The sequence below is a fragment of the Canis lupus genome, chromosome 10 (assembly GCF_048164855.1).
Source record: "Canis lupus baileyi chromosome 10, mCanLup2.hap1, whole genome shotgun sequence".
NCBI classification, from domain to species: Eukaryota; Metazoa; Chordata; class Mammalia; order Carnivora; family Canidae; genus Canis; species Canis lupus.
This window is the reverse complement of record NC_132847.1, coordinates 27,592,375-27,605,946: the sequence shown is the minus strand read 5'-3', so window position 1 is coordinate 27,605,946 and position 13,572 is coordinate 27,592,375. Positions and strand designations below refer to the sequence as shown.

The window sequence follows — 13,572 nt, the reverse complement described above, 5'->3', positions numbered from 1 at the left end:
CCCTGTCTCTCATGAATAAATAAATGAAATTTTTTAGAAATAAATAAATAAATACATAAATAAAATCCAATTATGTTTTAAGCAGGTTCAGGAACAAACTGAAAACAAAGAAATGACTGCTTTCTACATGCTTTTTGAACTAACCATAACAGGCAGTAAACAAGAAACAAAAGCTAAGTTCTAAATAATCTATAGCACTCTCCCTACCCAAGAGCTAGAAAGTCAAGTAAAAGTTTCCTCTCCTTTCCTTCTTAACAATATAAAATCGTAGCCATACACGCATGTGATCAGATATCTTATCTTGGATTTAAACAATCATACTTAAAAAGAAATGGCCTGCTTGGGTGATGCAGTTTGTTAACTACTGACTCTTGGTTTCAGATCAGGTGGTGATCTCAGGATTGTAAAATCAAGCCCTGAGTCAGGCTCCACACTCAGCACAGAGTCTGCTTGAGATTCTCTTTCCTTCTCCCTTGGCTACTCCTACTCATGCTTTCTCAAACAAATAAATATATCTTGGGGTGGGGGTTGGGGGGGCATAGGCAAAACCATCCAGGCCTGATTATTTACACTTAAAACACATGACTAGGGCCCTGGGTGGCTCAGTTGGTTCAGAGTCTGCCTTTGGCTTAGGTCATGATCTTGGAGTCCTGGGATGGAGCCCCGCATAAGGCTCCCCACTCTGTATGTACCTGCTTCTGCCTTTCCCTCTGTCTGCAGCTCCCCCTTGCTTTTTGTGCACATGCTCACACTCTCTCTGTCAAATAAATAAAATCTTTTTAAAAACACACACATTACTATCCATTACGACTATGTCTGTTCAGGTTTTAAGAAAAAGAAATCATGAAAGCCAGAGTTCATAGACTAGGTAAGAAGCATTATATTTTTAGCAAATATCTCAACAAGCTCTATGTACCTGAGTGGGTAGAATGTAAACATCAAAGTATTCCATCTCTAGCAGGCTGAAGAGACAGAGTTGACTGCAAAGGCAGTCCTCACAGCAACTAGGGTCAATGCCTCTGCCATTTATTTTACCCTTACAGGAAGAGACCCCAGAGCCTAATGGAAACTCAACACTTCTAGAGAGCAAATTATACTCCAGCCCAAAAAAATAACAGATTAGGACCAAACTTAGAATCCCATTCCAGGATGGATCTGCAGTAGAGAAAAGTGTCTTATTCGCTTTTCATTAAATATTTAGTAAACACTACCACATCTGGGCAATGATCTAGGCACTAGGAATTATAACAGCAATTTAAACAGACAAAAATCTGCCCTGCCCCTGGGGCCAGACAGCCTGGGTTTGTTTGTTTGTTTAAGATTTTATTTATATGAGAGAGAGAGAGAGAGAGAGAGAGAGAAGCAGAGAGCGAAGCAGGCTCCATGCAGGGAGCCCAATGTGGGACTCGATCCCGGGACTCCAGGATCACGCCCTAGGCCAAAGGCAGGCGCTCAACCGCTGAGCCACCCAGGTGTCTCCAGCCTGGGTTTAAAACCTGGCTCCACCTGACTACATTAATGACCTTGCCAAATTATTTAACCTCCCTGTGCTACAGTTCTTTCATCTATAAAAATGATCAATTTTAGTATCTACTTTATATTACTTTGTGAAGATTAAATGAGTCTGTATTAACAAAGAGTTTATAACAGTTTTTAGCACATAGAAAACACCTTTTTAGAGTTATTCATTATTATTTTCAGCAACATCCTTATTACCACCACCAGACCATGCCCCAGAAAAACCTTAAGGAGAAACAGATAAAATTTCAAAGAGCCTAAAGATCTTATGAGGGTTAGCATTTCCTCAATGGGTGCTTACTGCTTAAATGATACAAGGGCAGCTAAAGAAGCCAGTATAGGGGCACCGGGGTGGCTCAGTTGGTTAAGTGGTTGCCTGTGGCTCAGGTCATAATTCCAGGGTCCTGGGATGAAACCCCACCTCAGGCTCCACACTCAGCAGGTTGTCTGCTTCCCTCTCTCCCTCTTCCCCCCTGCTCATGCTCTGTCACTCTCTTAAATAAATAAAATCTTTTAAAAATAATAAAAATAAAGAAGCCAGTATATACATCACACCCAAGTATCGCTCTTTAGTAAATACTCCTTTTTTGGACTATGGGCTGTCTGCAAAGGTAAGAGTCTCCATAAGAAGGTAAATTATTACATACAATGCCTGAGGAAAGAAGAAAAAGTAAAAGGCAAAAACAGTCTAAAGGACTAAGCACACAGCAGTACAGGAATCCTGCCAGAAAACACACTGTGAAAAAATGTTACAATTACTGAAGGAGACCAGTGGGCAATATCCAAAAGGGAGAATGAAGTTTCCACCAGGCTGGGATCTTAGGGTAAAATGATTAGGCAGACATTTAATTCCCAAAGAAAGCATTACTTTACAGGAATACACACCAAGACCCACAACCTACAAAAGAGCATTTTATGATCAGGAGGCACAAAGGAGCCCACAGCCAGCCAACTCAGACTCTACTGCAGAGGGTTAAGGCCAAAGGTTTAAGAATTAGGCCCAAGGAAAACTATAAATGACCAGGATATACTATAAAAACAAGACAACTATGCTATAAAGGTATGGGGAAAGTACAGGGAACCCACGAGGCTGTTAAGACACTTAGGCCTGATGAGACAGGGAGGCAGCAGTCACCAGAATCCAGGGAGCAAGGTGTGTGGAGAATATCCCCTGACAGGAGCTATGACTTTTAGCCACCCAGATCAACAAGCAAGATGGGAACCAGGGGAATGAATCCCAGGCCTTGCTCTTCTATCTCCTCTGATCCCTACTGATGCTCCCATTGGCCAAACCCAATCAGGATCTTGAGGGCAAAGGAGCCCTGGATATAGTCCAGACAAATTAGGTTTCTGGGGCAGAGAACTGGATGAACAAGGGTGACAAAGAGATATGGAGGGATAAATATAAGAATACCCAGCATGTTAAGTAATAACTTCAAGATTTTAATTACATCTTATTTCAGAAATACATGAAATTCACTGTTGGTTATGGTTTTTTTTTTTTTTTTTAAGTACATCAGGGATTATGTTCAAGGAACTCTTCATATATTTTGGCATACAGAATAAAAAAGACAGGCAAGTAATACTTTTCAGTAAGCTTTTCCAAAAGTCTCAACTATCATTGTGTTCTATCTCAAGAACATCATCAATTTACTTATTCTACCATTTTTGCAAAGACAGCCAATATCTTATCAGTGCAAATGTTCTCATTTTCCTCAAATAATAAGCTTCAAAAACCAAAATCATACTAGGTTTTAAGACAGTAGGACTATTCATCAAACTTTATTTTTTAAATACATATTTACTTTACGTATTCAAATGAGAATTTAGGTCAAAAACATTAAGTAAAATAAACTGTGAACATAATCGGGCCAGTGTGCTATATTTACAGAATTATCATACTATTAAACAAGTTCTTAGAACCGATCAGGCCCAGTAAAAAGAAAAAAACTTGCAATTTATGTGATGAAAACAGAAGCCAATGCAGGGATAAGTGATAAAAACACACTAAGCCTGCAAGAACTAAATTACTCAGGCAACACATCAAATCTAGCTATATTATCATGTGTAATATTAAGTAATAGAAATGTAAAACCAGGATCTCATATGTGCAGATCCTGTCTGCTCACAACCTAACCTTAAAATATAGTCAATAACCTTATTAAGTACTTTACATATATTATTTAATCTTCTCAATCCTGTAGGGTAAAGTTTTTCCACTACTTCAATATAACTAAATGAAAGTTACTAAGAAGACTCCAAAGCTGAGGACTGCAGACACTGGACATGTACAGTACTGACTTCATTTTCCTTATGCCTGTCAGAGCTCTTGTCGGGGGTCCCTCTCTGTCCTCTCACTAATGATTAGTACAGAATGAGTATGTTACACAATTTAGATTTAGGGCAAATCTGTTATGGGCTTCTAGATCATTTGCTTCTAAAAAAAGATATATGAAGAAATGGTTCTTTTTTTCTTGCTGGACACAGCCTAGAGTTTCTATTAACATCCAGTACTAGGCACGCTGAACACAGCAACTGGAAAATGTCAAATACCTGGATCCTTGATAATACCACACAAAACATTTCATCTTAACCCCTTCAAAGTCACATCTAATTCGAACTTCTAATTAGTGAGAAAATAAATCTCCCACTGTTCAAGCAGTTTTGGAGCTGGGTTTTCTGTGAACTGTAGCATGAAATATCCTTACTGATAGAGGTATCAGTGAACAAGAATAGATCTTTTCAAGGCTTTATGAAGAAGTATGAGCTTGATCAGAACTAAGGAAGTTCTGGGCGCCTGGGTGGCTCAGTCAGTTAAGCATCTGCCTTGGCTCAGGTCATGCATGATCCCAGGGTTCTGGGATTGGGGTTCCGCATGGAGCCCCGCTCGCCCCCCCTCCAATCAGGCTCCCAGGTCAGTGGAGAGCCTGTTTGTCCCTCTGCCCTTCCCCATTGCCTGTGCGTGCGAGCGCACTCTCTCCCTTTCAAATAAATAAACAGAATCTTTTTAAAAATTAAAAATAAAAGACCTATGGAAGTTTTAATAAACTGGATGGTGACAAGTGCATCTCCCCTACAGCGCACACCACATCCAACAGAATGGGCACAAAGACGACTTCAAAGCACCCTAGGTGCCAAAATGCCAAAGGGTTAGCAAAGCTTGGAAAAATGAGAACAATGATCCACATGCCACACAACACAAATTCGTAATACTATGGAAACTACTAAGGATGCTTAAAAGGGTCACCTGGGTGGCTCAGAGGTTAAGTGTCTGCCTTTGGCTCAGGTCGTGATCCTGGGGTCCTGGGATAGAGTCCTGCATCAGGCTCCCTCTGCCTCTCTCTCTCGGTCTCGGTCTCTCATGAATAAATGAACAAATCAAATCTGGGGATCCCTGGGTGGCTCAGCGGTTTGGCACCTGCCTTCGGCCCAGGGCATGACCCTGGAGTCCCAGGATCGAGTCCCACATCAGGCTTCCTGCATGGAGCCTGCTTCTTCACTCTGCCTGTATCTCTGCCCCTCTCTCTCTCTCTCTCTCTGTCTCCGAATAAATAAATCTAAAATAAAATCTAAAATAAAATAAAATCTAAAATAAAATAAATAAAAAATAAAGTAAAATAAAATCTTTTTTAAAAAGATGCTTAATAAGAAATACTTAAAAAGTGGCCAAATATGGGGAGAAGAGATGGGGTTAGTTTCTGATATGCAAGTAATTCTAATAATTTTCAACTGGCTTAAGGTTTTTAAAAATCTGAATGTAACTCTACCACCAACTCAAATTAATCCTTGAAAGCACATAACAAAGACCTTATCTATCACCTCTCTAGACACAATTGCAAATTGCCAAGCTATTTAAAGTAAAATTTCCATGAGAATTAAAACAGGGGTATAACATGAATGAAACTTAATTACAGTTTTATTAACAATACAATACTAAAAGGATACTTCATAAATTATATGTTTCAATAGAATTATACTGGCAGAGGGAGGTACTGTTACCTTCAGAAAACTTAAAATCGATTTTTCCTACCAGATAATAATATAAACAACCTTAATATATGCCCCAAATCATGATTGTACCTGTTGTCTTTTGGCTGCCATAATGTTCAGCTTATCCACTTCAGGTTTTAGGGCTTTATACTGTATTCCTAAGTCTTGTTCAGTGCCAGCATTCCTCAGTTTCAAGATACCTTCTTCCACCTATAAAACATACCCCTAAATAAGAAAAATTCTAAACAATACAAATCTGTGTCTAAAAAAACATCTATACTATTTTATTCTTTTTAACAGCTACTCAGATAGCAATCTAAACTTTTTCTTCAGTTTTCAAGGCCCTCAAATATTTGATCACCTCCTACATGGGAACATTATATTGACTTCTATCTAAAATGTTACAATTTAACATATCTTGGCTTCTTAACTCTGGAACAAGGAAATGCTTAATCACTAGTGCAGAAGGAGAGTCAAAACAGTACCTTTGCTAGAAGTTCTTCATTAAAATCAAGGCTGCATAAGCTGATAGCAAGTCTGAGGTGTACTTAGAGGGGAACAGAAAATGGAAACTAAAGGAAAACATTCCTGGTCCACTTAGATAAACCAAGTTCAAAACCAAAACAAACTCTAAGGAATGCTGAATTAACTATGGCCAGCAGCAGCCTCACTGTGATGGAAAGAACAAAATTACAGAGACAGGCCTGTACTTACAACTTTCAGCTGAACAAGTAATTTGTAGACATCTGCCATGTCAGCCAAAATAAGCAGCCGGGTAACAGCAGAGAGCAAAGCTCGAGCTGCCCGAACCATGTTGCCACGCTTCACAGAAGAACAGGGATCATCTGCAAACTCTCCGGCTGCAGTCTTCATCAAATCACCTGTTTTACAGCATAAAAAAAACAAACTCATCAGTAATGAACTAAATAAGTGGTCTTCGTCAAAAATAATAATTCAAACTTTGTATAGTTCATGCACAGAATTTAATTTAAGGGCTCTCATTTTTATTGTGTTTTCTTTTGTTTGTTTTACAGGTCACTAAGAAAAGCACTCTCATATACTGCTGGTGAAAACAGTATCTGGAAAGTGATTTGGTGATATATATAAAGAGACTTAAAAACACTCCTTTCAAAAAAGAGCTTTAAGCCTCCAAGGGGGGGGGCTCCTAAGGGGGGAAAAGATTTCTGTGGGGGGGAAAAATGGATCTAATGTGATCTACCCTCACATCCACAAAATGATACAGAAATACAGCAACCAATAGGTAGGACCTCCACACTTCATTAACTACCTCAAGAAAGGCTTACTGGCATATGAAAAGACAAAGCTGAATCAATGACTAATTCATTTTCCTCATAGTAAGACAATGACAACAGCTCAAATGCTCAACAATAACTATCTAGTTAAGTAAATTATGTAATATCCTACAATTGACTATTATGCAAATATTAGACTCTATATGAAAAAATGTTAAAATTTATGATGAAACTGGGCAGCCCCAGTGGTGCAGCGGTTTAGCGCCGCCTACAGCCCAGGGTGTGATCCTGGAGAACGGGGATAAAGGGATCGAGTCCCACGTCAGGCTCCCTGCATGGAGCCTGCTTCTCCCTCCGCCTGTGTGGTGTCTGCCTCTCTCTGTCTCTCTCTCATGAATAAATAAATAAAATCTTTAAAAAAATTATGATGAAACTGTAAGCATAAAGAAAACAAAAAAAATCTGAGTAATGTGTTTAAAAAAAAAAAAAAAAGAAGACAGGAATCCAAAGGCAAATAGCAGTTCTACTAGGTTACAATCTCCTTACATTATTCTGTATTTACAAAACTATTTTCCATAATGAATATGTATTATATCCATAATTTTAAAAGTTACACCAAAAACATATACATTTTCCTATAGTTATTAGGAATATGAGGTTATATTATACAATCCTAAATTCAACAATACTAAGAATTTATTTATAACGCTTCTTAGACACTTGTAAAATAACTTACTTTTTGTTTTTTTTTTTAAGATTTATTTATTTATTTATGATAGACGGGGGGGGGGGGGGGGGGCGGGGCAGAGACACAGGCTACATGCTAGGAGCCCGATGTGGACCTCGATCCCGGGGCTCCAGGATCGCACCCTGGGCCAAAGGCAGGCGCTAAACCATCGAGCCACCCAGGGATCCCACTTACACTTTTTGTCATTCATTTCTATTAATAATCATTTCGAGTGCCTACTGGCCCTCTTTTCTTATAGCAAAAAATGGAGGGCCAGAACTGTGATGCAGCAGTTACACAGTATACAGTTATACAGTACCTATATGATGACTACATTTGGGTTCCTGGAAAAATAATTACTCCCTCCCTTGGCTGAATGTGTCCACTCAAGATTAAAGCCTAAAGGCCGGAAAAAAAAAAAAAAAAAAAGAAAAAAAAAGCCTAAAGGCCGGGATCCCTGGGTGGTGCAGCGGTTTGGCGCCTGCCTTTGGCCCAGGGTGCGATCCTGGAGACCTGGGATCGAATCCCACGTCGGGCTCCTGGTGCATGGAGCCTGCTTCTCCCTCTGCCTGTGTCTCTGCCTCTCTCTCTCTCTCTCTGTGTGTGACTATCATAAATAATTAAATAAAAATTTTTAAAACATAAATAAAGCCTAAAGGCCACTCAGTTCTTCCACTAAAATTAAAAAAAAAAAAAAAAAAAAAAAAACTCTCCCAAGAAGCCTAGTGACTTCTGAACAGTCCTACCAGATCTCTCCTAGCTATCAAATTTAGCTGCAGAATTTGAGCTTAGGGGGGAAAAGGTTGAATTCAGTCTCAAATTCATGTACTAATTGGGCTCAGAAGCTCCATATAGTATTAAGAGTAAAGATTTAAAAAAAAAGAGTAAAGATAATTTCTACCTATGTCAAGTCAGATTTAACTCACAATGAAGAATTTCAGAGTTAAAACATTTTCCTAGACCTAAGATACAGACATAGAAAGAGGGGATCCCTGGGTGGCGCAGCGGTTTAGCGCCTGCCTTTGGCCCAGGGCGCGATCCTGGAGCCCCGGGATCAAATCCCACGTCGGGCTCCTGGTGCATGGAGCCTGCTTCTCCCTCTGCCTATGTCTCTGCCTCTTTCTCTCTCTCTCTCTCTCTCTCTCTATGTGACTATCATAAATAAATAAAAATTTTTAAAAATTTAAAAAAATAAATAAATAAACAGACATAGAAAGATAAAGACAGGGCAGCCCTGGTGGCTCAGCGGGTTTAGCACCACCTCCAGCCCAGGGCCTGATTCCAGGGACTTGGGATCGAGTCCCACGTCGGGCTCCCTGTATGGAGCCTGCTTCTTCCTCTACCTGTGTCTCTGCCTCTCTCTCTGTCTGTGTCTCTATGAATAAATAAATAAAAAGTTAAAAAAAAAAAAAAAAAGAAAGATAAAGACATATGGAAATGATTATATGGATACATAACACTGAAAATATTATTGTATGATGCTTAAAAAGACCAAACTCATTTATTCATATATTTATTGCACCCATTGGTATCAAAGTCTGAATTAGGTGTCAGTGATACAGCACACAGGACACAGCCCATGTCCTCATGGAACTGTAAAGGTGGGGGCAGAAGACAGATAAGCAATTAAAGCCTGATTAAGGCAAACATCTCAGGGCACCTGGGTGCTTCAGTGGTTGAGCGTCTGCCTTCCACTCCAGTTTTGATCCCAGGGTTCTGGAGTCCCGCATCAGGCTCCCTGCAGGGAGCCTGCTTCTCCCTCTGCCTGTGCCTCTGCCTCTCTCTGTCTCTTCTTGTGAATAAATAAAATCTTTAAAAATAAAAGTTAAAATTAGGGATCCCTGGGTGGCGCAGCGGTTTGGCGCCTGCCTTTGGCCCAGGGCACGATCCTGGAGACCCTGAATCAAATCCCATGTCAGGCTCCCGGTGCATGGAGCCTGCTTCTCCCTCTGCCTATGTCTCTGCGCCTCTCTCTCTCTCTCTCTCTCTGTGTGTGTGTGTGTGTGTGTGTGTGTGACTATTATAAATTAAAATTAAAAAAAAAAAGTTAAAATTAAAAAATAAATAAATCTACTGCTAGGGATACATAGCTGAACAGGACTATCTCTGCTTTCAAGTAGTTTATAATCCAGAAAAAGAACATGATCATACAGAAATTATGTGGCATTTTAATGCACAGGCTATAAGAAAGACATGAAAGTACAGAGTTTCAAAGGAGAAAGCACTAACAACCAGCCTGAGGAAGAAGTGAAATGCCAGCAACAGTTTTTATGGGAAACATGGTACTCTGAAACAGGCTATGCTCTCAAAGGATGGGAAGGATTTCTTGGCAGTAATATTAAGGAAGTTAGCATCTCAAGCAAAAGGAACAGCAACATAATATCCAACATTTATTATATATCCACTCTACATATTTTATTTAGTCCTATAAATCACCCCAAAAGTCGGTGGTATTAGCCCATCTATACCAATGAGACAACTAAACCTTAGAAAGGCTAACTAACTTAATCACACTATCAGGTAAGACACTAAGTGGAAGAGCCAGGATTTGTAATGCCAATGTTTATGCTGTTAGAACCACTTATCAAGTCGAGATACATAATAATAAGGCATATTTGGAGGCGGAACCCTCCAGTCTAACTGGGATGTGAAGGACATGTATAGAAAAAGAAGATGGGGATGGAAAAGCCATGGACAAAAAGTACAAAGAATTCCTGAGCCAAAGAGGGAAGTCAAAGTCACAGATACACAGGATTAACCCAACAAAAGCACATAAAATAAATCTGACCACACAGATGGGTCAGAAGCCAAAGTGAGAGCCCAGGAAAGAATAGTAATAGATTATAAAGATAGGCGTCAAATGATTTAACAACCTTTCATAATAAAGAGTGAAGAAAAAGCAAGCATCAAAGGTGACTTAAAGGTTTCAAGCTAGGGTTGTAGTTAGAGAAAAGGGCAAGAGCACTGTATGAAGATTTAAAAGGGGAGGGGGTAAAAGGTAGCCCCTCAGACTGTGAAATTAGGAGTAGAGGACAAAGACTTCCTTTTCTGAAAAAAGAAACAAAGAGAACCAAGGTGACAAAAAAAATCAAATGCATACATACAGATCAAAAGAAAAGAACTGAGATTCCAGAAATATAGTCAATGAATTTTCAACAAGGCTGCCAAGACCATTCAATAGGAAAAAAACAGTCTTTCAAACAAACAGTACTGGGACAATGGATTTCCACACGCAAAAGAATGAACTTGGACCTCTACCTCACACCATATAGTTTCAAAGCAGATCTAAACTTAAATTTAAGAGCTACAATTATTAACACTTAGAAGAAAACATTAACATATTTCTTCATGGCCTCTGAACAGGCAACAGTTTCTAAGCTAGGACACCAAAAGGATAAATAATAGAAGAAAAACTAGATAAAACAGCATCATCAAAATCTGAAATTTTTGTGCTTCAAAAGACACCACCAGAAAGTGAAAAGATCAACAGAAGAAATTTTCTGAAAACGGTCTATAAAATAAAAATCTAGCAGATACAATATAAAAAGAACTCATATGACTAAATAAAAAGACAGTCCAATTTAAAATAGGCAAAGGCATTACAGGTATCTCTCCAAAGATGATATATGAACAGCTAATAAGTACATGAAAAAATGCTCAGTCTCATCAGTCATAAAGGCAATATATAACAAAATCACAATATCACTTCAGGTCTACTGAGAAGGCTAAAATCAAAGATAATAATAAATGCTGGTGAGAAATGTTCAAAAACTGGAAATGTCATACTCCATTGGTAGGAAAGTGAAATGGTGCAGTGACTTTGAAAACACTCTAGTAGGCCCTCAAAAGGTTAAATGTAAAGTTACAGTATGATCCAGCAATTCCACTCCTAGGTATATTCCTAAAACACTGAAAATGTAGGTCTACACAAAAACTTATACATAAATGTTCATAGCAGCACTATTCACAATAGCTGAAATGTGAGAACAACCAAAACATTCATCTACTAATGAATGGATAAAGAAAATGTGGTATTATCCATACGACAGTTAACCATAAAAAGGAATTAAGTACTGATACATGCTACAACCTGAATGAATCTTCTGAGCATATACTATGTGAAAGAAGGCAGTTACAAAAGGCCACATATTGTATTATTCCACTGATGTGTAATGTCTAAAATAAGTAAATCCAGAGAGAGACAAAAGCCAGATTAGTGGTTGCCAGCAGGTGGGGCAAAAAGAAAGAGTGAGGACTAACTGCTAATAGGTATGGGGTTTCTTTCCGGAGTAATGAAAATGTTCTGAAGTTACATAGTAGTGAATGGCTGCACAACCTTGTAAATATATTAAAAAGCACTGAACTGTACATTTTAAAAGAGTGAATATTATGGAATGTGAATTATGGCTCAATAAAGACCTAAAGAGTATCAAATGCAGTGACTTCAAAGAGCACAGGCCTTGGAGTTTGAGATAAGCCTAAATTTTGGCTTTTCCACTTACTAGCTATGTGACTAGACTCCATTGTCTGTTTTTTCTTTCCAAAGTACAGGCAGTACTTTGCCATGAGGGTGAACCAAGGTAAAATATCTAAAATGCCTTTCGTCAGCTTGCACTAGGAAACAATACAAGGTTGGCAGAAATTATTAGGTAAAATTAGAAGAGAAGACAGTGAAAAAGGTCTTCATTGTGTTTCGTGAGCATCTATCTGTTCAACAACCACCTTTAAGAGCATTAATTAATGCCTTTTAATAACAAATGTTTACTGAATATCTTCTAGGAGCCAGGCACCATTCTAACCATTTGGGATAGAAATTAACTAACCAGGGGTGCTCAGATGGCTCAGGTGGTAAAGAGTCTAACTCTTAATTTCAGCTCAGGTCTTGATCTCAGGATTAGGGGATTAAGCGTAAAGTCAGCTTGTCCCTCTCCCTCTGCTGCTCCCCCTGCAGAGATGCTATCTTTCTCCCTCTCTCTAAAGTAAATAAATAAAATCTTTTTTAAAAAACTAACTAACCAGACAAAAATCCCTGCCTCCAGAGAGCTTACATTCTAATGTGAGGGGAAGATGATAAACACAATCAAGCTGTGAAACAAAAGTACTTGTGAGAGAGAACAGCAGTGATGTTAAGGACAAGGAGAATGGGGATACAATATATAATTTAAAATACGGGGACTGGAGTTCAATTTGCCAACATACAGCATAACACCCAGTGCTCATCCTCGGTGTCCATCGAAAGATGAATAGATACAGAAGATGTGGTCTATGTATACAATGGAATATTACTCAGCCATTAGAAATGACAAATACCCACTATTTGCTCCGACGTGGAGGGACCTGGAGGGTATTATGCTGAGTGAAATTAGTCAATAGGAAAAGGACAAACATTATATGGTCTCATTCATTTGGGGAATATAAAAATTAGTAAAAGGGAATAAAGGGAAAGGAAAGAAAAAGAAAATGAAAATATCAGTGAGGGTGACAAAACATGAGAGACACCTAACTCTGGGAAATGAACAAGGGGTAGTGGAAGGGGAAGTGAGCGGGGGGGGGGGGGGGGGGGTTGGGGTGACTGGGTTATGGGCACTGAGGGGGGGCACTTGGAGGAATGAGCACTGGGTTTTAGGCAATATGTTGGCAACTGAACCCCAATAAAAAAAGAAATTAAAAAATAAAATCATTAACATCATAAATGAATGAATAAATAAATAAATACATACATACATACATACGGGGATCAAGTCAGACTTCAATGAAAAGGCACCACTTGAGGAGAGTCTTAAAAAAGGAAACACAGGAGCAATCTGGCTCTTTAAAAAAAGTTCCAAAGAGAGGGAGTACCAACTCAAAGGACCCAGGGCAGATGCACACAAAAACAATCCTGTAGGGACACCTGGGTGGCTCGGCAGTGGAGTGTCTGCCTTTGGCTCAGAGCGTGATCCCAGGATCCAGGATCCAGTCCCACATCACGCTCCTTGCAGAAAGCCTGCTTCTCCCTCAGTCTGTGTCTCTGCCTCTCTCTGTGTCTCTCATGAATAAATAAATAAATCTTTAAAAAAAAAAAAAAACAATCCTATAAAGTCA

General features: G+C 39.1%; 1 protein-coding gene across 6 annotated transcripts in view; it reads right to left on the bottom strand.

Moving 5' to 3' along the window:
- The window catches only part of CTNNA1 (catenin alpha 1), a 184,932-nt gene that overhangs the window by 117,832 nt on the left and 53,528 nt on the right, over positions 1–13,572 (bottom strand). For all 6 annotated transcript variants that reach the window (XM_072841227.1, XM_072841226.1, XM_072841222.1 and 3 more), the window contains 2 exons: positions 6,223–6,389; positions 5,599–5,718 (listed from right to left, as the gene is read on the bottom strand). In XM_072841227.1, the coding sequence (XP_072697328.1) occupies positions 5,599–5,718; positions 6,223–6,389 (287 nt within the window). The remainder of the gene's footprint in view (positions 1–5,598; positions 5,719–6,222; positions 6,390–13,572) is intronic.